The sequence below is a fragment of the Octopus bimaculoides genome, chromosome 6 (assembly GCF_046866305.1).
Source record: "Octopus bimaculoides isolate indiv1 chromosome 6, ASM4686630v1, whole genome shotgun sequence".
Lineage (NCBI taxonomy): Eukaryota > Metazoa > Mollusca > Cephalopoda > Octopoda > Octopodidae > Octopus > Octopus bimaculoides.
The window spans coordinates 117797011-117822226 of NC_142933.1; the positions used below are offsets into that span (position 1 = coordinate 117797011).

At 35.4% G+C, this 25216-nt stretch overlaps 1 protein-coding gene across 1 annotated transcript in view; it reads left to right on the forward strand.

Annotated features, from left to right (window-relative positions):
• The window catches only part of LOC106881141 (uncharacterized), a 48856-nt gene extending 38490 nt beyond the window's left edge, over nucleotides 1–10366 (forward strand). The window contains exons 3-5 of the mRNA XM_014931415.3: nucleotides 7657–8077; nucleotides 9014–9174; nucleotides 9814–10366. Of these exons, the coding sequence (XP_014786901.1) occupies nucleotides 7657–8077; nucleotides 9014–9174; nucleotides 9814–10032 (801 nt within the window). The 3' untranslated portion in view covers nucleotides 10033–10366. The remainder of the gene's footprint in view (nucleotides 1–7656; nucleotides 8078–9013; nucleotides 9175–9813) is intronic.
• Nucleotides 10367–25216: the final 14850 nt, after the last annotated feature.

The window sequence follows — 25216 nt, forward strand, 5'->3', positions numbered from 1 at the left end:
CTTGAGCAAGTTTTTCAGTGTCATTGCTATTACACTGTTGCTTTTAAAAGAGAATAAATAAGTCAGGAACCTGAAGAGAAGTGCAGGAGTGGCTGTGTGGTAAGTAGCTTGCTTACCAACCACATGGTTCCGGGTTCAGTCCCACTGCGTGGCACCTTGGGCAAGTGTCTTCTACGATAGCCTTGGGCCGACCAAAGCCTTGTGAGTGGATTTGGTAGACGGAAACTGAAAGAAGCCTGTCGTATATATGTATCTATATATATAAAAATGAGAATGTGTGTCTGTCTGTCTGTCTGTGTGAATCCCTAAAACTCGAGAACTACGCAACCAATTTCATTCAAATTTTACACATGCCTTCCTTAGGGTTCCAGTTGTGTTTTAGTCAAAAAAAATTATTAACTTCTTGCAGAGTTCGCGCACACGGCAACAATATCTCCTCCACTATTTAAGTATTACGTGTCAAAAGTGAAACAAAAACACTCATGTCAAATACTTTCACTTTAAAAATGAAACTATTCCACTAACTGAAACAATCACATTTCGATACTGTAGTGACAGATACTTTCACAGAGAGAGAAAGAGAGAGACAGAAAGAGAGAGACAGAAAGAGAGAGAGAGAGAGAGAGAGAGAGATGTATATGTATACATATACATGTATATGTACACCATTTCGATACTGTAATGACAAATACTTTCAGAGAGAGAGAGAGAGAGAGAGAAAGAGAGAGAGAAAGAGAGAGAGAGAAAGAGAGAGAGAGAGAGAGAGATGTATATGTATACATATAGATGTACACGTATATGTATATATATATAGATCTATACATACATGTATATGTATACATATGTGTAGATGTATATATATATATAGATGTACATGTAATATGTACACATTTATACATATATACATGCATACAGATATCTATACATATATACACCCATCACACACACATACACATGCACACAAACACACACATTAGTCATTTGTTTTCTTATCCAAAACTACGTCAAAAGTACTGAATGGATCTTTATGAAATTTGGAAATTATATTCTTTGCATAACGGCCATAACTCCCATGAAAATTCATATATTTTTGATGTTGATGAAATTTTAACCCCAACATAACAGATGAGCATTATTTAGAAAATGATGTCACACGTTATCGAGGCTACCATTCTTTCTGGATGTGCAAAAGAGGATGACATCTTTATTCCAAGAATTCCTCTTACTCCATCAGGAGCAGACATTCCTTTTACATTCAGAAGACTACAATTCCCCCTTCGTGTGACTTTTGCCATGTCCATAAACAAATATCAGGGTCAAACACTGTCTGTAGCTGGTCTTCTCTTGGAAGAGCCCTGCTTCTCACATGGACAACTGTATGTTGGCTGCTCAAGAGTGGGCAGCAACAAAAAACCTATTTGTATATGCTCCACAAGGGAAAACAAGGAACATAGTTTACAATGAGGTGTTATAATCACAACAGCAAGAAAGTATGTACATGATCACCTTCTTTTACGAAACTTCATTGACTTTCATATATTTATATTGATATACATATATATACGTGTGTTTGGGTGCGTGTGTGTATATACATCTCTATATATAAAGATGATGCGTAGTCTAGACGGCGTTTTTAGATTTCATTATTCTCTTTAACCCGGGCAACGCCGGGTATTTCTGCTAGTATATATATATATATGTGTGTTGTGTGTGTGTTTGTGCCTGTGTTTGTCCTCCCACCAACGCTTGACAACCGATGGTGGTGTGTTTACGTCCCTGTAACTTAGTGGTTCGGCAAAAGAGAACGATAAGATAAGCACTAGGCTTATAAAGAATAAGTCCTGGGGTCGATTTGCTCGACTAAAAGGCGGTGCTCCAGCATGGCCGCAGTCAAATGACTGAAACAAGTAAAAGAGTATATGTCAAGGTGCTTTTTTCTTCTTTTTTTTTCATATACAGCTGAGTGACAGCCAACTGTAGATGTCAAGGCTATTTTCTATTACAGTTCTAGGTTTCTGTGACAACCAAAAACGGTTACTTAGATATTTCAGAGTCCACTACATTAAAACATATGGAAACACACACACACACACACACACACACAGTTTGTGTGTGTTTATCTCCACATGTTTTTGCATGTTGTTGCATTGACACCACTTGGACAGTGAAACTTGTTTATATCCTGCATAAGTGAAAAGCCTAGCAGTTCAGCTGTTTAACATACAAATTCTTGATTACTTTATTAAAAAAAATGATTGGATCACCCGGATGGTATATATCATTAGAAATATGATGATGATTGTGTTGATGTCCAATGATTTCTTATGCTGATTTGTATTGTAGAATACTAAGATTTGATTTCTTTCATTTCTTATTTCTGTGGATATTATAAATCAAGACAAAAGACGTTGGCGTTCACTTTATAGATATAAATAATGGTACTAAAAAACTTCATATTTTTCTGTGCTTTTGATTAAATAATATCATCTTCAGAAAATGTTGCCTGTGATACAGGCATTTCCTGTGTTGTGGAACTGTTGTGTTCCTGAAAATCTTGCTGTTTGAAGAATTCCGTAATACAGAACATGTTTCCCATTGACTTCCATATTCTAATATGAAAACCACTGGAAAATAGGTCTCACATAATGGGCAGAATTTTCAGGAACACAGTGTTTCTGTATTGTGGACGATGTCTGTACTCAAAAGGTGTCTGTACTCATTTATTGTTATCGGTTTCTATTAGCTCTGTCCTAATTAAGCACACCTTTGAGCAAAGGTGTCATAGCCAATGCTTTTCTGTACCCTCCTACCACCCCTGACATAGTGTATATAAGACTATTATTTAATGTGCACTTCTGTGCTATTTGAGAAAAACCTAACTCCAATATACTAATGTGTTCTTCCACATTTAAGATATTTAAGGGTAGGGTTTGAAGGAAACATGACCTCGATGTGCCCATGTGTGCTTCCATATTTAAGACATTAAACTGTGATTTAGTTACTGTTTTTTTTTGCAATTCAAATGACCAAAAAGAGACTCCCTCATTAATTTTGTTTAGTGATGAGAGAAAAAAAAGGAATTGTATTTTTAAATGTAAAGGAGTTTTTTTTTTTTTTCTGTTAAGCACTGGTTTGATAAAAAAAGAGAAACAGAAATGTAATCCTTGTGATGTTTAACTTCTCTCAGATTATTGAAATGTATTAACGATATAATGAGGTTATCTTCTTCTGAATTTGGCTGCTGTTCAGTTGCCTTCCAAGTTTCATTCTAGGTGCAGTAGTGCACTTATCAGTGTATAAACCAAGAAAAGAGATTACAGTGTTTTTGTTCCACCCCTCTCACTGGGGATTGATTATTTCAGGCCATCAAATAGGATTGAATCTACTACTACTCTCTCTCTCTCTCTCCTGGTCAACATCATCTTAGCTATAGACTAAAACTAAATATGATAGCATTTGCACTGAAATATACCAGAGGAAACGAGATTAGGATGGTATTTTATACTAAATTTATGTTGTCTAGCCTTTGGTCATTTCGGTTCAAGCAAAGGCTTCCAATTGTGACAATCCCATCGTTTATTCTGACAATTCTATTTTTTGTGTCTTTTGCTTCTTCCTTTTAAGAAGGTATGGTATAATTTGATGGAAATTTAGCCGCTATTTCTAGCAGGTCAGTTGACTGTACAGAAGCTCCTTTATTGGCTTGACTGAAGTCATTGTTAGCTGTAACAAAGACTTGATTGAGCAGGCCTATGGTCAAACGCATTTATTTCAGCCATGATCATCAGTGGTTGAGAGATCATATGGTTCTGTTAATTTGGACTAAGTGATGTCATTGAGTCCAAACTTCAGAAAACTCCCTTTGAAGATTTATGGCAGCTTATTCTCTGATATTTTAGAGGTCAAATTCTACCAAAGTGAAATGTAGAGATACAAAGATTATACAGTTAACCATAGAGTTCTGTGTTACTTAGTTTGGCACTGAATCTGTTAGTTTAACTTTTATTCTTTTACTTGTTTCAGTCATTTGACTGTGGCCATACTGGAGCACCACATTAAAGGGTTTTAGCCAAAGAAATCAACCCCAAGACTTATTCTTTGTAAGCCTAGTACTTATTCTATCAATCTCTTTTGCCAAACTGCTAAGTTACAGGGGCATAAACACATCAGCATTGGTTGTCAAGCGATGGCACGGGTACAAACACAGGCATACATACATACATACATACACACACACATATATATATATATATATATATATATATATATATATATATATATATATATATATATATATATATATATATGATGGGCTTCTATCAGTTTCCATCTACCAAGTCCACTCACAAAGCTTTGTTTGGCCCAAGGCTATAGTACAGTGCGTCCCATCCTTTTATACATTGTGTTGTATGCTGGTAGGGGGTCTACATTCAAATGGTTGATACACACTGGGTGAAAAAAGTGGTGGTGTACCCGACAATGAAATTGAACCAAGGAAATTTGGGGGAAAAAGAGTTAGGTCAGATTTGAAAACACTAGTCTTCAGAGATGGATGTGCAGGTTTGAGGTACAAGGAGAGACTGTCTTAAAGCTCCATTCCAACATGTTCCAGTTTGGAAATGTAAACATTGAAATGGCTCAATAAAAATTATCTTCTATTCCCTATTGATTGCAAAAGTTATTGATGCTAAGTGTATTTATTGGCTACATGTGTCAGATATACCCTTTATTTATTTATTTATTTTGAGAGGTGTGAGTGGAAGGATATTTGGCTGCTATTTCTGCAGATCGAGCATCTGCACAATGGCTCCTTGTGTTGGCTTAGTGACACGGCTGTTGTCAGCCGTTCTGAAATACCTTTTCTTCAGCCTCAAACTCTTTATCTTTACTGCTTTTTGTTTGCTGCACTGAGCTCCACAAGGTTAGTACCTTTACCAGCCAAACAGCTGAGTAGAAAACTGAAATGCGAATTTATTACATGATCACTGGTGATAACGAATTGAATTAAATGTAACAGTGTTGAAGGTAATAAACTTAGTAGGACACGTGAACTGTTACAAAATTGAACTGTTGTTTTCAATTTATGTTTTTCTCCTCTTGAAAATAACTAATTAGTATAAAACAGTGGCCCTTACATGCCAGTACTACAGAGATCCAGGCTGCATAGTTGGCCTGGTGGGAGTGAGGTTGTGGGCGGAGACTAAGACTAGTTGTAGGTGAAGAAAAATGAAGGCAGCCCGTGTCCACAAGTAGAGTGAAGTTAGTGCGGTGATGCTGTTCTAATATGTATTTTTTTCTTTTATATTTTTTCTAGCAGTAATGTTTGAAACATTTTATTGATTTCCTTTGGTTAGGGTTTTTAAAAATTATTTTGTAGTTTTTTCTTTTTTTTTTTTTCTCAACTGTTTCTAAGTAGAAGAAGAAAATAGAAAGAACGACTGTTCACTGAGACATACATTAACAGTCACGTGTCGGTGCAGCATGAACTACAATGCTGCAGCAGTTAAGCATGTGTGCAAGTGTATACATGCATGTGGCTGCAGTATGGTTTTGATCAACCTTGTTTTTCTCTCTTTCTCTCTCTCTTTCTCTCTCTCTCTCTCTCTCTCTCATGTATGCATATGCATGTATATAATTTTTAATTTCTCTCTTTCCATTTGTATATGTGTGTGTTTGTGTATATCATTCTGTCTTTATCTTTCAACACTGTAATACATTGTATATATTATGATTTTGCTTTCTTTCATATATATATATATATATATATATATATATATATATATATATATGTATGTGTCTGACTGCATATATCATACTTTCTCTCTCTCTCTCTCTCTTTCTCTCTCTCTCTCTCTCTCTCTCTCTCTCTCTCTCAAATAGAAACATGTATGTCATTCTGTCTTGTTCTCAACACGTCTACTGACTCATCGCCTCAAAGCTTTGGTACTTTCTAAACTCGTGTGCACAAGGACACATACACACACACACGCACGTGCATATGCACACACGCACACTGCCATGTCTATAAGGATTATTTGAAAGAGTTGCTTCTTGCAACAGTGACAGATTAAGACTTTAATTTATCAGTTTTCATCTTTAGTTATCAAAGGCAATTAAAAAATCATTTTGTTTTTTATTAGAATTATGTTATTTCCCTCTCTATCTGTCTTTCATTGTATTTTACCCTTTAGTATTCAGATTACTCTGTCAAGTGTAATGTCTATTCAGTTTTGAATTAATCATGCATCATCTTGTAACTCTGAGATTTTGATGATGTAATTGTTTATTTTTAGAACGACATTGTAGGATCTGTATGAAAGGCCAAATCTAGCTGGTTTGATTATAAAACTGGTGGATTATTTGGACCGGATAAGGCCGGTTTAAATGCTAAAGGGTTAATTCTTTTTACCAAATACATGGGTTGGATGAGTCTTGAAAAACCTCACCTACTTTACGGCAAGGGTTCAGTATATTTTCTGTCGTGATACTGGCTCTAGTGACCCTGTCTGTAATTTGGAGTCATCTTTCTCTTGAACAAGTTGACCGCAATGCAGTTCGTAACTCTAGATACACTGTCTGAAAATGAGAAGGCATGAAGAATGTTGGAATACTTTGATCACAGGTTTCTTTGCTTGATCAGATCCTGCCATGGGCTAAACAGTATCAGCATTTCTTTAAATCCATCTAAGTTAAAGTAAGCAGCCGTCTCACTTCGTTGTTGAGTGGTTAGAATTGCAAATACTATCCATTTATGAATGCATGTGCCAATTATTTATGCAAATGACTGAATTTGTAGCATAATTAGCATTGCTTAGTTTGATCCATAAGTATAAAACAGTCTAAGCCGATTTCTCAGTGAAATTATATAAACCAAGGTGTATATAAAAAAAAAAGTTAATGAATAGTTCTGGTAACTTAGTTTAGAATTAATTGGTATAATTTGTTAACCTATTATTCAGTTCTGATTTCTATGTTTTTCTTCCTCTCTATGATTATCTCTCATGTTGCTGCGCTACAATTTTTGTTGGCTAGAAAACCTCGTGGTTGTTGTTCTGGCTCTTTGTGCTCTGAGTTCAAATCTCACTTAAGCCAACTTTGCCTTTAATATTTTGGGAGTAATAAAAATATATCAATCTAGGGTGGTGAGTTGCCAGAACTCTAAGAAAGTTGCCCAGACCAGATACCTTGCATTCCAAGTCCAAATCCCATTGTAGTCTATAAGTGTAGAAGAGTAAATTGGTCAACACATACACACACACACACACACATATCTATCCATCCATCCAGATAGATAGATAGACAGATATAGATATTTGGCATCGGTTCTTCTTTATCTTGCTTTTATCTGTTCCTCTCTCTTTGTGAAAGAAATCCTCTGGTCAGACTTGAAAAAGAATTGACTTCAAGACATGTTGTATATCACAGCAGTGCCCCTACAATTCCATCAGGAGTTAAGGTCCCAAAGTCCTTAAGCCAGGTCTCGGGGTGTAAGAATACTTTCCTCTCTCTCTCCTCTCCACCACCAGTCTCAGGGGCTTTCTAAAAAGTCATAGGGACTACTTTTCTTTCTGACTAAAAGATAGAAAAAAGAAATTGTGATATTACTATTTACCTTTTTCTTGTTAGTAATTGTCCTTTTCTCTTTATACTTTGCAGACAAGTCCTTCAGATGGTACCATCACACATTTCGGTCGAGTGGAGAATGGTGTTATCAAGCAAGTAAAAGGAGTGAACTTTTCTGTTGAGGGTTTCATTGGACCAGTCAGTTGGAAATCCCCATTTTTATCATCGTCATCTTCATCCTCATTATCATCATCATCCTCCTCCCAATCATCTTCGCCAGACTCTTCATCAATGTCCTCTTCCTCCTCTTTGTCATCATCATCTCTTCGAGAGGACATAAACAACAGTCATAATAATGTAAATGCCCACATTGACCAAAACCAGAAGATTCTTTCCCAGCTGATCCATCCAGATAATGTATTATATCATTGTGTTATTTACTTGGCACCTGGAGACTATCACCGCTTTCATTCCCCTACAGACTGGATAGTTTACTTCAGAAGACATTTTCCAGGTTGGTTGGACATAGTTTTTGTTTACGTTTGCCTTTCACATTTTGTTGCATTTTTTTGTTTTGTATTTTGTAATTTTTTTTTTTTTTTTTTGCACTAATGTTGTTGCTTGGTAACAGATACTTTATTGAATCTGGGAACATGTTGTTGTTTTTGTAGCTGTTTAGTCCAAGACTGAACCTGATCCAACAGATATATGATGAAAGGCATTCTTCTCATAACCATTTTATATTTTTTGATCATGGTATGTTTCTGGATAAAATCCATCATTAAAAAAAAAAATTGATGGTGATCCGTGTTGTTAACGATTTGTCCATAAGAGCTTTCCTCAACAAGTCAGTCTCAATGGTGTGAGGGAGCCTGTAAAGGCTATGGGCACAACCCTTTCTTTTAGACTAACCCAGTGAAATTGTGTGTGTGTGTGTAAGTGAGTGCATGGCCTAGTGGTTAGGGTGTAAAACTCATGATCATAGAGTCATGGGTTCGATTTCTGGAGGAGGTAATGTGTTGTGTCCTTGAGTGAGCCTCTTCATTTCATCTTGCTCCAGTCTACTCAGTTGATAAGTACCAACCAGATGCTGGTTAGTCCTTTGACCTGGATTAAACAACAGCCCTGTATTATGATCAAAAGCATTCCAGCCATGATCATCCTGTCTCTTTTGTATATCAGAGACAAAACATTATTTAGTTCGCTTTTTTTAATACACCTCTGTCCAATAGATTGACTTTCCATCAGCTGAGCTCGCTACAACTCCATACATACTGATTATCCCTCAATTTCTTTACATTTTTGCTGACAAAACAGAAGAAATATTCAAATTATGTGCAACAATTAACATAGAAACAATACTTCAAGGCAATATGCATGAAGCATTTTTACTTTTTGCTGCCAGCAATATTTTTTCACTGATTTTTAATTGTTTTGTTTACGTTTCCAGGTGAATTACTGAGTGTACATCCCGGTATGGCACGGTGGATCAAAGGACTGTTCAACCTTAATGAACGTGCTATGTATGTCGGACTTTGGAAACATGGATTTTTTTCGATGACCGCTGTAGGGGCTACCAACGTCGGTTCCATCCGTATCTATAATGATCATGTAAGTTTCATATGTTTTGCATATATTTCAATGTTTTGCTTTAGTAGTTTCACTTTTGTATAAAATTAAATGATGCTTTTATCAATAGAAACAAATGAATTCTTATGGTGTTGATGACTTTGTCATATTGTGTGCTAAACAAATTTGTTGAGGTTGTATGGGCCCTTTTGGTCCTGTTGACACTTCTCTCATACTGGTGCCTTGAAAAATGCACCTTGTACACTCTGATATTAGAAAGGGCATCCGGCTGTAGAAACCATACTAAGAATGAAATCCAAGCAAGACAAGTTCCTTAACATGTCTAGAAACCCTGAATACCTGCTGACTCCTTTAACCCAAACCAGGGAAAGCAGATGTAAAACAATGAGGAGGAGGAGGACAGATTTGAGCTTACTGTCCACAAATTAGAATATTCCCTCCAACAGGCTTCTATGTTGTTTCCATCAACCAAATTTCATTCAAAGGGCTTCAGCTGATCTCTTGCTATAACAGAGGACACTTGCCCAAGGTGCTGTGAATTTATTTCAGACAAAGAATTTAGTGTACTTGTGTTAATGTTAGAATGTTTTTTTTTTGATGTACAACTGTGGTTAATTGTTATGACATTGTATTTATGAATACTTGTTCTACCTGTTACAGGAACTTGCCACAAATACATGGAAAAAACCAGATGGTAATAACACTGACAAGTATTTACCAAATGAACAAAGTCCTGGAATTCAAGTTGGGAAAGGTGATCTCTTTGGTGAATTCAATTTAGGTTCCACCATTGTTCTTATTTTTGAGGCTCCTAAGGATTTTACATTCAACGTGGAGCCTGGACAGAGAATAAAATATGGTGAAGCCATTGGAACATAGCATTTGCATGACCAGTTAGAATTAAACACATGAGGTAATTTGTGACCAGAAACATGCTGAGAAGATCAATATGTTAGGTAGGGAGGAAAATGATTTTAAACAATGAGTCAGATTTTCAAGCTTCCCTACAGATTCTTGACAATGAAACCAAGATTGTATGTGTTAAAACCGGACCATATGTTTATGGAATATCTTTTAGGTGCAGGAGAGAGAATGGAAATAAGACAAAATAAATAAACAAACAAACAAATAATTAAATAAAACAGCCAAGAAAACAAAATGTTATTTTCAATCAATGAGAAAGATAAAATCTATACCTTACCAAATTGAAGAATCTAGTCCAAGAGGCCTTGTTTTCTTTTACTTTTTTATTTTTGTTTTCTTCTCCCACTTGAAAAATTCTGTATACTTGTAAGCCTGGCTCTGGCACAACATGCATATATATATATATATATATATATATATATATATATATATACATATATATATATATATATATATATATATACATATATGCACACACACACACACACACAATGTTAAGGTCTTATTTTAACAAAATGTTAAGATTTATGCTAACAGTCCATGTTCATGAAATCTTCCCTCTTTTGTATATGTATATATATATATATATATTTGGTATTATTCATTAAAAAATACAGACAAAACCTTTTGTCTAAAAATGTGTACAAATTTAATTTACATAAACTTGTTGAAAACCAAAACTCTACAAAAACTAAGCTATAAAAGGGAAAAGAAAAAGATTGTTGCAGTCATTATAAAAATACTTCTTTCCCCATTGTTCCTTATTTTTTAAGAGCATTCTTGTAATAGCCAAAGACTGGGTCTTTGGGTCATTTTGTGCTACATTCTTGGTAGTAATTACCTTATGTTTAACTTATAGGATAAATACATTTTCTTTTCTTTTTGCATTAAAAAAAAAGTGGGAAGAAGGCACTAAAAATGAGTGGGATGAACTGTCTCAACTTATTTTGCTTATAGGAATTTTAATTGGTATATTCTATTTGTGGGATGGTAGCTTTTTTTCTTTTTTTTGTACCATGTAAGATTATGGGGATTAAAAAATAAACAAATACATAAATAATTTGTTCTCATCTGCATCACATCAACATTGAAATAAAGCTGCTTGAATCCAAACTAAGCTGCAACCACTAAATTATACCTCTAGGTGTATATAACAGTTCATCATGTTGAAAATAGCTGTTGCTTTCACTCGAAAGCATTAAAGGAGAAAGTATAATATTTAGAAAGGTTTGGAGTTTTTTTCTAATATGCTTGGTATTTTGTACTTAATACCCGTTGCAAATAGCATAATATAAAATAATTACAACAGTGATACAAATTAAAACATGTACACTTATACAATACACAGTCATACATATGTCAACATAGTTTTTCTTTTGTTTTTCTTTTTGTTGTTTTTATTTTTGCCTTTATAACTCAAAGCCATTCTCTTCATAAATTGTGCAAGTTGACAAGCAAAGTCCTCCAACGAATGGACTGTCACTATATATATATATATATATATATATATATATATATATATATGCACATACAATCATTTGGAGGTACAAATGAAAGAATATATATATGTTTAGGTGATAAAACATTCTTTTTGTCATCAGAATGATCACACACAGTGAAAAACTCTGAGTAGCGACAGAATCACCTTTTTCCAGAAATATGTTGTGTGTGTGTGTGTGTATGTTTATACTGAGGGTGTGTGTTTGTAAATTCTTTTTCTAACTGATCGTCATTTAACAGTTTACTCAAGTGATTACAACATAGATACTGAGGCCAGTATCAAAATCCTGTTTTTAAATATTTTATATATCTAGAGATATATATATAAAGAAAAATTGTTACAGACCAACTCCTTTTGCTATCATTCCTTTCAATCCACCAAACTAACTAATCCAGGATTCAACAAATGATTAACCTCTACTTGTATATAATTTATGGATTCTTTTCAATCATTTGCTCTGTCTTGTTAATGTATATATATATTCAGGAGTTTTAGGCAATATCCCTTGTCATCTTCCAAAATTGTGAATAAAATTAAATGCATTGATAATTGTTCTGGGTTTTTTTTTAAGGTTAACATGGCAGAACATGTGGTATCATAGAGCAATTAGCTTCATCATAGCTCTCATCATCATCATCATCATCGTTTAACGTCCGCTTTCCATGCTAGCATGGGTTGGACGATTTGACTGAGGACTGGTGAAACCGGATGGCAACACCAGGCTCCAGTCTGATTTGGCAGAGTTTCTACAGCTGGATGCCCTTCCTAACGCCAACCACTCAGAGAGTGTAGCGGGTGCTTTTACGTGTCACCCGCACGAAAACGGCCACGCTCGAAATGGTGTCTTTTATGTGCCACCCGCACAAGCCAGTCCAGGGGCACTGGCAACGATCTCGCTCGAAAATCCTACAGGAGCCAGTCAGGCGGTACTGGCAACGGCCACGCTCAAAATGGTGCATCTCATGTGCCACCCGCACAAGAACCAGTCCAGGGGCACTGGCAACGATCTTACTTGGCTTGCCGGGTCTTCTCACGCACAGCACATTTCCAAAGGTCTCGGTCAGTAGTCATCGCCTCGGTGAGGCCCAATGTACGAAGGTCTTGCCTCACCACCTCAGCCCAGGTCTTCCTGGGCCTACCTCTTCCACGGGTTACCTCAACTGTTAGGGAGTGGCACTTTTTCACGCAGCTATCCTCCTCCATTCTCACCACATGTCCATACCAGCGCAATCGTCTCTCTTGCACGCCACAACTGATGCTTCTAATGTTCAGCTTTTCTCTCAAGATACTTACACTCTGACAGTTATTCACATTGACATTACACATCCAACGGAGCATACTGGCTTCATTCCTTGCGAGCTTACGTATGTCCTCAGCAGTTACAGCCCATGTTTCACTGCCATGTAGCATGGTTGTTCGTACGCATGCGTCATACAGTCTGCCTTTTACTCTGAGTGAGAGTCCCTTTGTCGCCAGCAGGGGTAAGAGCTCTCTAAACTTTGCCCAGGCTATTCTTATTCTAGCAGCTACACTTTCAGCGCACCCACCCCCACTACTAACTTGGTCGCCCAGATAGCGGAAGCTATCGACTACCTCTAGTTTTTCACCCTGGAATGAGATAGAAGTTGTTTCCTGTTTGTTTACAGTTTTTATTGCACCTGAACATCTGCCACAAACAAAAACTAACTTGCTAGTTAACCTGCCTTTGATGTTGCTGCACCTCTTATGTGTCCATAGCTTGCACCGGGTACATCTTATAGAGTTACTACCTACTCCTTTTCTACATACTGAGCAGGGCCATCTACCTGAAGGGGTTTGTGTTTTATCTACCTTCCTACTTATTAGGATTTTGGTTTTAGCTAGGTTGACTCTAAGGCCCTTCAATTCTAGACCTTGCTTCCACACCTGAAACTTCTCCTCTAGTTCTGATAGTGACTCCGCAATTAGGGCAAGGTCATCAGCATAGAGGAGCTCCCAGCGGCAACCTGTCTTGAACTCCTCTGTGATTGCCTGGAGGACTATGGTAAATAAGAGGGGGCTGAGGACGGAACCATGGTGGACCCCTACCTCTACCCGGAATTCATTGCTGTACTCATTTCCAACCCTCACCTTACTGGCAGCATCTCTGTACATGGCTCGCACAGCTCTCACTAACCATTCTTCTATCCCAAGTTTCCTCATTGACCACCAGATAAGGGATCGGGGGACCCTGTCAAAGGCTTTCTCCATGTCAACGAAAGCCAGGTACAGAGGTTTATCCTTAGCTAGGTATTTCTCCTGCAACTGTCTCACTAGAAATAAGGCATCAGTAGTGCTTTTACCTGGCATGAACCCAAACTGCATCTCATCTAAATTGATTCGCTCCCTAATTAGTTGGGCTATGACCCTCTCTGTAACTTTCATAACCTGATCTAACAGCTTGATGCCTCTGTAATTATTCGTATCTAAAGCGTCACCTTTACCTTTGTAGCAGTTGACTATGATGCTGCTACACCAGTCATTGGGTATGACTCCTTCGTGTATCACCTGGTTCGTAATACGGGTGACTTGGCTATAGCCAACACTGCCAGATATTTTGAGCATCTCTGCAGTGATTCCTGATGGGCCGGGGGCTTTCCCGGTCTTCATACTCTTAATTGCTTTATCTACCCTGGTACTATCAACTCGGATAGCTGGTCCCTCTATTGGGTCGACATACGGCAGGCTCTCTTTCTCCCATTCATTCTCTTTATTAAGCAATCTATCGTAGTGGCATCTCCAGACCTCTTTCTTTGCATCCTCATTTAATGCAAGCGTACCATCATCCATGCAAACACATTTCTCTCCTACAACATCACTATTCTCTCTCCTACACTGTCTTGCAACACGAAATACCTCGAGTCTTTGGTCCTCACGGCGCAGAACATTGGCAAATCTTTCCTTATCTGCTTCCCCTCTGGCTAAATAAACCTGTCGCCTAGCCTCCCTTCTGGCACATTGGTACAATTCCCTGCTACCACCGTTCTTCCAGTCCTTCCAAGCCTGTTTCTTTTGTCTAATAGCCCTGTCTACCTCCTTGTTCCACCACCACGTTACTCTGGGTCGGGAGGGGACCTTACACCACCCACAAATCTGGTCGGTGGCTTTCAACAGGTTGTCCCGCAGAAATCTCCAATTGTCTTCCACGTTATATGATGCTATATCCCCTTCTATTTCGTTAAATGCTTCAAGTAACTTGTCTCTAAGTCTCTGTCCGTTTGCAGGGTCTTTAAGCTTCCACACCCTTCTCCTCCAAGCCTGTCTAATTCTGGGCACCCATTTTGCCTTGATCCCAAAGTCGCTAACTACTAATCTATGTTGTGGGGTACATTCTTCGCCAGGGTAGGTTTTGGCATTTATAAGCCGCCCTCTTTCCCTATTTCTGGCGAGGATGTAGTCGATTTGGCTAGAGTGTCTGCCGGAGCGGTAGGTGACTAGGTGACTGGCAGGTTTCCTGAAGTTGGTATTGCAGACCATAAGATCGGTTGCATCACAGAACTCCAGCAGTCTGGTTCCCTCCTCGTTGCGGGAACCAAAGCCATAGCCTCCATGTATGCCATGGAAGCCTCCAGCACGACGTCCGACACGACCGTTGAAGTCTCCAGCCACAAAGAGAAGGTCCCTGTCACTCGTCGACGAGGTAGTTTGCAAGAGGGTGTCATAGAATTGGTCTTTCAGACCATCTGGTAGCCCCGGTTGAGGTGCATAGGCTGAGATGACAGTAGCTAATCTATGATGAAGCACTAGTCTCTGCTTAATCTTATTTCAAATATTTTATTCAAACTATGTCATAGGTGAAGCACCTATCGAAGTGTGGATGTCTTTAGAAATATTTTCAGTTAACATTAATTCTATGTCCTTAATTTATTAGACAGCCTTTTGTCCCCTTTTTTTTTTTTTTTTTTTCAAAAACCATTCTTTTCAATGTCTTCCAATATATCAATAATCTTCACTCAACAATCACTTTCTGACTTGGAATTGGTTTTCCTTGGAATTCAAAAAGTTATGATTTTGAATGTTTTTTTATCATTCAATATCTTAGATAGATTGAATACCTTGGAAATTTCACCTATATCTATCAATAGAAGTTAATGCCATTTCTGCTTAAATTTTTCATGATTCAGGCTATTCTGTTATATTTTTCTCTCCTCGTGGTGATAAGAAAAATAGTCTAGCCATTTTATGTCTATATTCCAAGTATACTCCTTGGTAAATTCAGGTTGAAGATATATTTTGGTTGGCCTCTTTGGACAAACCAGAAATTGAATCAGCAAGGATTACAAGGAGTTTAAATATCTCTGGGTGTTCTTGAAGAGACTTTCTTGGATAATACTTTCGATTGAATATAATACAGTGTTTCATTCATTTGACCTATTTTTGATAGAAATTTGGCATCATTAAATTCTTTTACTAAACTTGAATTTGTCAACACACATTGATATAATCCTAATGTATCTTTAATTTAGGTACCATAGTGACATTGCCATCTGCTGATCATATTGCTTTCATTTGGTTCTTCTTTATGTAGGTGATCATGTCTCCCCGAATGCCTCCCTTTTTTAACTGTTCATTTGCTCTATTCATAATTTTTGTGTGAAAATCACTGTTCTCAAGAATTCATCATCATCATCATCATCGTTTAACGTCCGCTTTCCATGCTAGCATGGGTTGGACGATTTGACTGAGGACTGGTGAAACCAGATGGCTACACCAGGCTCCAATCTGATTTGGCAGAGTTTCTACAGCTGGATGCCCTTCCATGCATGCATAGATGCATACGTTTTGCAACCAGAACACAAATGTAATGAATGTGCATACAAGAAAATATGTGTTTATAAGGTTATCTACTTAAAATAATAAAGTAATTAATAGTTAAATCTATGTATTTACTGCGTACATACTTTTCTCAAAGGAATAATTTGAACAACATAAAATTTTAGTGGATGATGACTACTAAAAATATTAAAGAAAACATTAGTCTGAAGTCGCCAAGCTTTAAATGGGATGTTTATGTGTCATTACTTTCTCATATTGTTTTGCCCTTGGATTGTCTTGTAAATATTGATGATTTAATAACTTGAATTGGTATGGAGTTCTTTCCAGACTTTGTTGATAAAAATTGCTCTGCATTGCCTTGAACTCAAAATTACTGAGGATATTACAATTCCAACTTTATCATCGATATTGGGACACTTGGCATCATATTAACTCTTGGAATTTGTGTGTGTGTGTGTGTGTGTGCTTATAATCAGATAGATGAACTTAAATATTTTGAAGTGATGTATTTAATGTGTAATGTGTGGAAAGAAGAGAAAGGAAATGATTCAGGAAAATTGAAAAGAGAACACAAAATGGGAGGGGAGCTCACTTTTTTGAGGGCCAGACTTCAGAAGAAAGTGGGATAATGCTTGTACATGTAAAGGGTTAGTTATAACAATAATGGAAAGTGTTTTCTGTAATATTTTATTGGCATCTTACTGAACATGTGTTTCTAGCTTTTGCAAGACCAATGATAATAAACACAAGCAGAGAGGTTAGTTTTTTAAATAAATATATCCCTTGGTCCTTGTTGAAAATACTTGTTTGAAATTTGAAAATTAGTTGAGTTCTGGTTGCATTCTTTTATATACTAATAATTAGTATATTAAGTTTAGTGAAAATTAGAGTTGTCTTTTAAAGACAATTTTAATTTTATTTAATATGTCATTAATCATTATAACATGCGTTACCTTTAGTATTTAAACAGGCTATATCCATCCAAAATATTCTCTATTATGTTCAAACTGACCAGATATGGCCTCTCTACAATGTCATTGTAAAAATAAACAGTCACACCATCAAAATCTCAAATCTACAAGACATTGCTTGAGTAATTCAAAACCGTGTGAATAAATAAGCATTACATTTGACAGAGTAATCTGAATGGTAAATGGTTAAACTATTTTCCCCCTTCTTTTTAACATCAGCAATAGCAGGAAAATAATGAAGTTTCAAAAATAGTGTATCTTGTCATATTAAATGAGAAAAATAGGAAATCAATCTTTTAAAATCTTTTCTTGAAGGAGCAGTTTTTTTCTCCTTTAAGAATTGGTCTCTTTCTTCTTTGTGAACAAATCTCTTGGGTCACGTGACAATTGCAATCTCATTATTAATAATATTGATGTGATTTCTATCATTGGAATATTTTTGTGTTTTTTTTTAACTTTCTCTCAGTGCAAGTAAATTTAATCTTGTTGACATAAAAATTACACACACACACCTGCATGCACATATACACACATACAGACGCTTTTAGGTCTGCATACTTAAACTGTGTGAAACAATGGCTGTTGAGGTTTTGAAAATAGGGTCCTTTTATCAATTTGAAAACAAATATAATGAAATGTGATGTTATTCAGTGAAGTGAATGCTGATATTTTATTTCATTATTATTATTATTATTATTGCTTTTTGCTTATCTTGGACTGTATTAATATTTCATTGATCTTGTGATTGGTTTTGGTTTCTTTTTTTTTTTTTTTTTTTTTTAGCCATTGTGGCTTGTGACTTGTCAACAATATTGCTAACTGTGATCAAAGAAGTTCAATCACATCATTGAAATGGGTAGTAGGAGTGTAATAATATATACGCACACATATCTATCCATATATATACACACAATCACAGACATAAATGTATATATATTTGAACCAAATTAATTCCAATTTGAACTACTGTCTTTCCAAATGGGAAATGGAAGATGAATAAAAAGAGATGAGTCAACTGAGGTATTTCGTTGGAATACTTTTCAGTCTCTTCACCATATAATACTCCTTCTTGGAGTAGCCATAATAGATCTAAATATTTCCTTCCCTTCAACGTGGATATATTTGAGCAATGTGTAGGTGGCAATGTCTCAGAGATGATACTGTGAATTATTGGTTGTCAAGATGGAATCATCTTCATTGTCTCTCACTCTCTTGTATCTGTTTCTGAGTTTTTATTTCTGTAAACATTTTTAAAAATACCTACAGAATCCGCTCTGGTGAAGTATAAATAAATAAATAAAACTTGTTTCCAGACATGATTTTTTTTTTTTTTTTTTAATTTTTTATTACATATGACTGATAAATATTTTATTCGCATCATCTTTTTTACGAAAGGATTAAAAAAGAAAGGTTTTGTGAAGTTAAACCTTATTTAATCTTATTTGAAATATCAATGTCCAGAATTTTGCTTCTCTGTTACCATTTCCACTCCAAGACATGAAGCTGTTGTTGCTTGTTTTACTGATCCCAGCCATATTCCCAATTCTGGTTGCCTCCATAGAGATTTACTGTGTAATAGTTACTCTAACTTTTACACTATCTCTCCTCTCTCATATATACACACATACACATATCATGAGTTCATCAAATCTACACAGAACATTGTTATTCCCTTGATCAATATTGTTATTCATTGTGTTGTGCTAAAGTATGTAACTGCCATTATCACTTCAGTGTAATGCTTGGCATATAGAAAAGCAGTTTATAAAATCGAGCAATTGCTGAAATTATGATAATATTTGTTTCTATGCTTGCTTTGCTGGGTTTTCACAGGAAACCCAAGTCAGTGATATTTTTTTGTTTTCTAGGCAGGTTTGTTTAACAGCTGGAGAGAAAACGCACATTACCTTTCTATCTAGAGAGATAAATGGAGTTGTGATGAAAATAAAGATTAAAAACATAACTCTTAAACCACAAACTCTTTGGGATTAAGATATCAATAGTTATATTCAAGCTTGTTGATGACTTTAGTGGCTTATGTTCTCTGGAACTACTCCCACTGTAATCTGTGCAAATGTATGTATTTATATATATATATATATATATATATATAATTTTTTCCAAATGTTTATTGCACAGTTGTATGGATCTAATATGGAAAAAAAAACCTTCATCTGGGGAACCTATGTGTAACAAGCAACATTCATTGTACTCACAGCTAAATTTTATGTGAATGTTGGCGAATTAATTTTTAAAAATATCAATGTATTTTCTTCCCATCCATTCATTCATAAACATGCACATGCGCACAGTAAACTCTAAGCTTATTTTGTAAATTTTGTGTGTGTGTGTGTGTTTAATTGTTTAAATTGTGAGCATTGTAGAGTAAAATATGTGAAGTTCAAATGCTAGTGATTCCCAGTTGCTGCAATTTCAGTTCTCATCCTTGACCCCACAAACAACAATGGGCTCATAACCCTCTGATTACTAAACATCAGGCTAATGAATCTATTTATCACCTTCATGAAATAAATGAAGCATTTGACTGAGACATTGGCAACACAAGCAACAGCTTTTTTTGGATGTCTTTCATATATATATATATATATATATATATATATATATATATATATATATATATATAATGTTTGCAAATAAAATTTACATGTGTATGTTTAATAAGTATACAATCAGCCTTGCTGTTTATTAAACATCTGCTTGTTAATATATTTACAAAATTAATCATTAGGCAAAGCTGTCTCTACTCTACCTAAACATAGGTTTATGTATTTGTGTGTGTGTGTATAGAGAAGGGGCCAGAAGCATGATTAAAGTAAAAGATTCCCCTTCAGTATCTTGAGCTTTTTCTTGTCATATTTGGAATCTGATTTCACTCCACCTCCTTATACATTTATTTTATGTATATATTTATATGTGTATATGTGGAACAAAATTGTTTTTATTTGTCCCTGCCCCCTCTCTGTCACTCTTTTTCAAACATCATGGGTTGTTAAATTTTTTTTTTTTTTAATTTCTATCTAATTTTCAATTCTGCTATTGATCATTACAAATCTATCAGAGTGTAAACAAAACCGAAAAAGTTAACATCATGTATTGAAACACTCTTATATATTTGAATATTAGCATTACTGGAAATGGGCTAAAATTACATTTAAAAAGTTATAATCTTTCACTTTTTTATTGTTTAAAAAAAGATGTTAAATATAAAAATATTTAAAAAAATAAGGAATTTCAACTGTAAGTTGGAAAAATGTTATGGAAATAACCAGAGGCCAATCTTTGAAATTTTCTCTTTCCTCTTTCTATCCTCTCTTGGCTTCGTTGCAGCTTGGTTTGAATTTAAAGAAAAAACTACAATAAAAAGGAATACAAAAAAAAGAAAAATTTTAAAATGACATTTATAAAATGATATTTTGTTTTTTGCTTTCTTCATGTCATGCATGTTTGTTTTTTTTGGGGTTTTTTTTCCATTGAATTTATTCAACATATGTAAGGTTTTACCTTGTGTAACTTAATTGGTTTGTATTGTCATCTTTCAATAATTTGTTGTTGGTATCAACATTGTTAGATAAACTGTGACTTGGAGACGCACAAGTATCTCCAAGTCACAGGTTACATGACATCAAAACCTTACCTTGCCATACATTGTTTTTATATTATTGGAACACATGTGAAAGTGGCAAGTTGGCAGAACCATTAGCATACTAGAAGAAATGTTTAGTAACACCCCTGGTTTTATGTTCTGAGTTCAAGTACTGGCAAAGTCATCTTTGCCTTTCATCCTTTTGGGGTCAGTAAAGCAAGTACCTGTTAAGTTCTGGGTTTGATGTAATTGACTATCCCCCTCTCACAAAAGAAGGTAGTTAGATAACTTCAAGGAATAGACTGAAGGAAGATGGTTGAAAATATGAATTTGCTTAATGACCAATAAGGGTGATGGTTGTATCTCTTGCTGTGAATATATTACTTCTTTAGATTATAGATTTTACTGATGAGATGTATACAAATGAAAAAAAAAACCCATTTTTTGGTAATAGAAGACATCTATATGATTGTTGAAGGAAAATTTCATCAGTAATAGTTTAAATGATAACACTTTGACATTTCAGGAACCATTTTAAGTGGACTATCCATTCTTCTAAGCTGCACAAATTGTGATGAGATTTCACTGACATTTTCATTGGTTTAAAATGCTATTCTAGAATTTCCAGTGCAGTCATCTGGACAGTACTTGAAATAAGCTAATATTTGTATCTATCTTGATAACATTAAGAAAATTATATAAAAGAAATGAAGTTTGTGGTCAACAGCTAAATGTGCTTGAGATATAGACTGTCGTACTTAAAACTTCTGAGGAAAGGTGATAGAGATAGAGAACAATGACAAATGATTATCCGACATCTATAGAACTAATACATATGGAAAACATAATGAACTTTACATTTCAAGTTGTCCAGTAGTTTATTAAATAAACGCAAACTAAGTAGTGGAGTGGTTCAGTTGGTAACTATTGGAGACATTAGAACATTCACAGTTCAAGTTCTTTAAGAAATGATTTAATCTATTGTTTTCTTCTGGCAATCAAATTTCATATTCATTTGACCATCTGAGGTCACTTTCAAGTAATTGATCTTTATTGTTTATTCAATTAACCATTTAGCATTCACATTACTCTTTCAAAAGTAATGCTTGTTTATACACATTGTTTTGAATTAATCATGCAAAAATATAGTAGTTATGAAATTTTGATGATGTAACTTTTAGAGTGACATTGTAGGTGGGGTGTGAGAAACCACATCTAGCCTGTTCGGACACAAAACAGGTAGAATATTTTGGCTAGATATAGCTGGTTTAAATGCTAAAGGGTTGATGTAGGCATAGCAGTGTGGTTAAGAAGCTTGCTACCCAACCATGTGGTCTTGGGTTCAGTCCCAACATGTAGCACTTTGGGTGTGTCTCTCCTGGGCCAACTAAAGCCTTGTGAGTAGATGTTATTGATGGAAACTGAAACAAGCCTGTAGCATATATATATATATATATATATATATATATATATATATATATATATATATATATATGCATATGTGTGTATGTATATCTCTACCCAAAAGTAACCAGAAACATTCTCTGTGGGAAAACCTGTTGTTGTTCAGGTTTCCATCGCTAGAAACCATTTGATGCAACCCTCAGGCATCAGTCTGCCGACTAGTGGCATCGACTGTAGTTGTACTGTCACATGGTGTGTCTTTGCTTTGCAATCCTTCCCTGTTTGTCGATTTTTGCAAAGGCTAAAATGAAGGAACAGTGTATTTCTGTTTTCTACTGGGGAAAACAGCAGCTGAAACAGTTGTCATGCTTCAAACAGCTTACAAGGATGCTGCCATGAGCAAAACACAAGTTTATGAGTGGTTTCTGTGCTTTAGGAATGGTCACTTATTGTTTGAAGACCAACCTCGTTCAGGATGACCGTTGACCGCCCAAATGAAATGCAGGATGTCTTTTCACATTTGAGATGTCTGCGTACAGAATATGTAATGAGTTTTTGTCGACTAACATAAAGTAATAGATACGTTACTAAGAGTGCTCAGTTAAGTTTATCACTAAAACTCCAGCTTGAACAATTGAAAGTGTAATGATGAAACTGCCCGTCAGAGGCAGGTAGATTAAAATAAAAATGGAAAAGTAAAATGTTTGGCATCACTTGAAAAGGATATGTTTATGTAGATGTCTGTATATATGGATATGTGTGTATGTGTTTGTTCTGCACCACTGCTTGACAATAGACAGTTTGTTTATGTCCTTGTGTCATAGTGGCTTTGCAAAAAAGACCAGCAGAATAAGTAAGTACTAGATTCGAAAATAAGTCCTGGGGTTGATTTATTTGATTAAACCTTCCGAAGCAGTGCCCCAGCATGGCTGCAGTCCAGTGACTGGAATAAATAAAAGAAAAAAAGTAATAACAAAAGATAGGGCGATCATATTTTGAACAATATTGAACAAAGGTTTTACAGAATCAGAGCTGACTCGGGGCTAAACAACACCACTTCTGTATATTATGAAACACAAATGTTTTCATGCAGAAAACAGTCAACTTAAAAATTATCTTTTTTTTTTTTCTATTGTTTCATTTCTTTGCTTCTAATGAACAAAAAAAAACAAAAAATGTTAACAGACTGGATAATTTCCAGCGGGGATTAACAAGGATTATCTTTTTCAGGAAATAGACAAAGTAAAAAAGAGAGTAACAGTTGGATTAAGCTCAAGGATAAAAGTATTATATTGATCTATTTTTAATTGCAATTAACATATGAAGCTTTTGATTTAGCTGAGTTACTGAACATCTTAGTTAAACTAATACAGACACACATTTTATATAATAAAAATGTTTTTTTTTTATCTAGCAAATATGCAAATCTGTTTATCTGACTAACGTTATTTGGCAGAGTTACCAAGTCCAGTAACAAATTAGTAAGCTATTTTAGGTCCTGTTTCTCATTGTAACACGATTTTTGTCCTTGGGTAACAACTGTTATTTCCTATTTGCTTGCCCCTAGAAAATATGAAAATGGCTAATATTTCCTTCAAACTTTGCTTTTGTTACATTCATTCAAACTCCAAAGAATCCCTCTCAACACATGGTTATGATGCTCCCCACACTGCTCCTGCACATGATCAGAGATACCCATATTGTCAACCACTAAGGGACATGCTCAAATGGGTATGGTCAAGCAAGTCTGTGGTACTGAGCAGAATATTTAGTGTTATGATATTTCTGCTTCAGCAACTCAGTGTTGAATCTCTTTGAAATGTAATGGAAAATAGGTCAGTTTCAAAATATTCATGTCCCGATCACAAAAGCAAAGTTTGAAAGGAATAGCAGTCATTTCCTTTTATTTATAGACAGATGCAAATGGGAAATAACACTTACTGAGGTACATATTTCAGATATCTAAGAAATATTCATTAATATATAACATAATCAAAACTTGTGCATAATAATGATTGCAATGTGGTCTCGAGTGTCCTACATTTGTGGAGTGAAGCCAGGCTATTTATTATTGCTTCTTCGATCCTCTCTCTGGTGGAAGAAAAAAACTTTTAGAACAGTAAATCAAATTTTGACCAAGAATAGGGAAGAAACAGAAGTAGTGCAATGTGAGGATTTATAACTTTTTGTTAAATTTAGAACCAAATATTGCAAAACATGTTTCTAGTCATCAGCCACAAGGATTATATTAATAAGCAACATATGAGAGAAAAGTTCTTGGATTTAAGGATATCGTGAAAGGCCTGGCTGAAGGTCCAAACTTCCGGGTTCTTTTACAAGGTTTAGGATAACTGAAGGATTGGTGCAATAAGTGTATGAATCTGAGAAGGGGATATGTAGAATCAAATCATAATTAACTGATCCTCCTGTATTTTTTTTACTCAAAGCCAGGAACTTTTTAGCACCCTGTCGTATGCTATTTTAGTTATTCTTATTTTAATCATATTAAATAATGTAAGCAATCATAATTAGTCTTTTTTATTAATATTAATAAAAACATGCAGGTGGCACGTAAAAAACACCATGTTGAGCGTGGCCGTTGCCAGCACCGTGTGACTGGCCTTCGTGCCGGTGGCACGTAAAAGCACCCACTACACTCTTGGAGTGGTTGGTGTTAGGAAGGGCATCCAGCTGTAGAAACTCTGCCAGATCAGATTGGAGCCTGGTGCAGCCTTCTGGCTTGCCAGTCCTCAGTCAAATCGTCCAACCTATGCTAGCATGGAAAGAGGACGTTAAATGATGATTATGCCTCTATAATTACAAAAAAAAGCTTCTTTATATTTTAAATTCAATTACAACCACTAC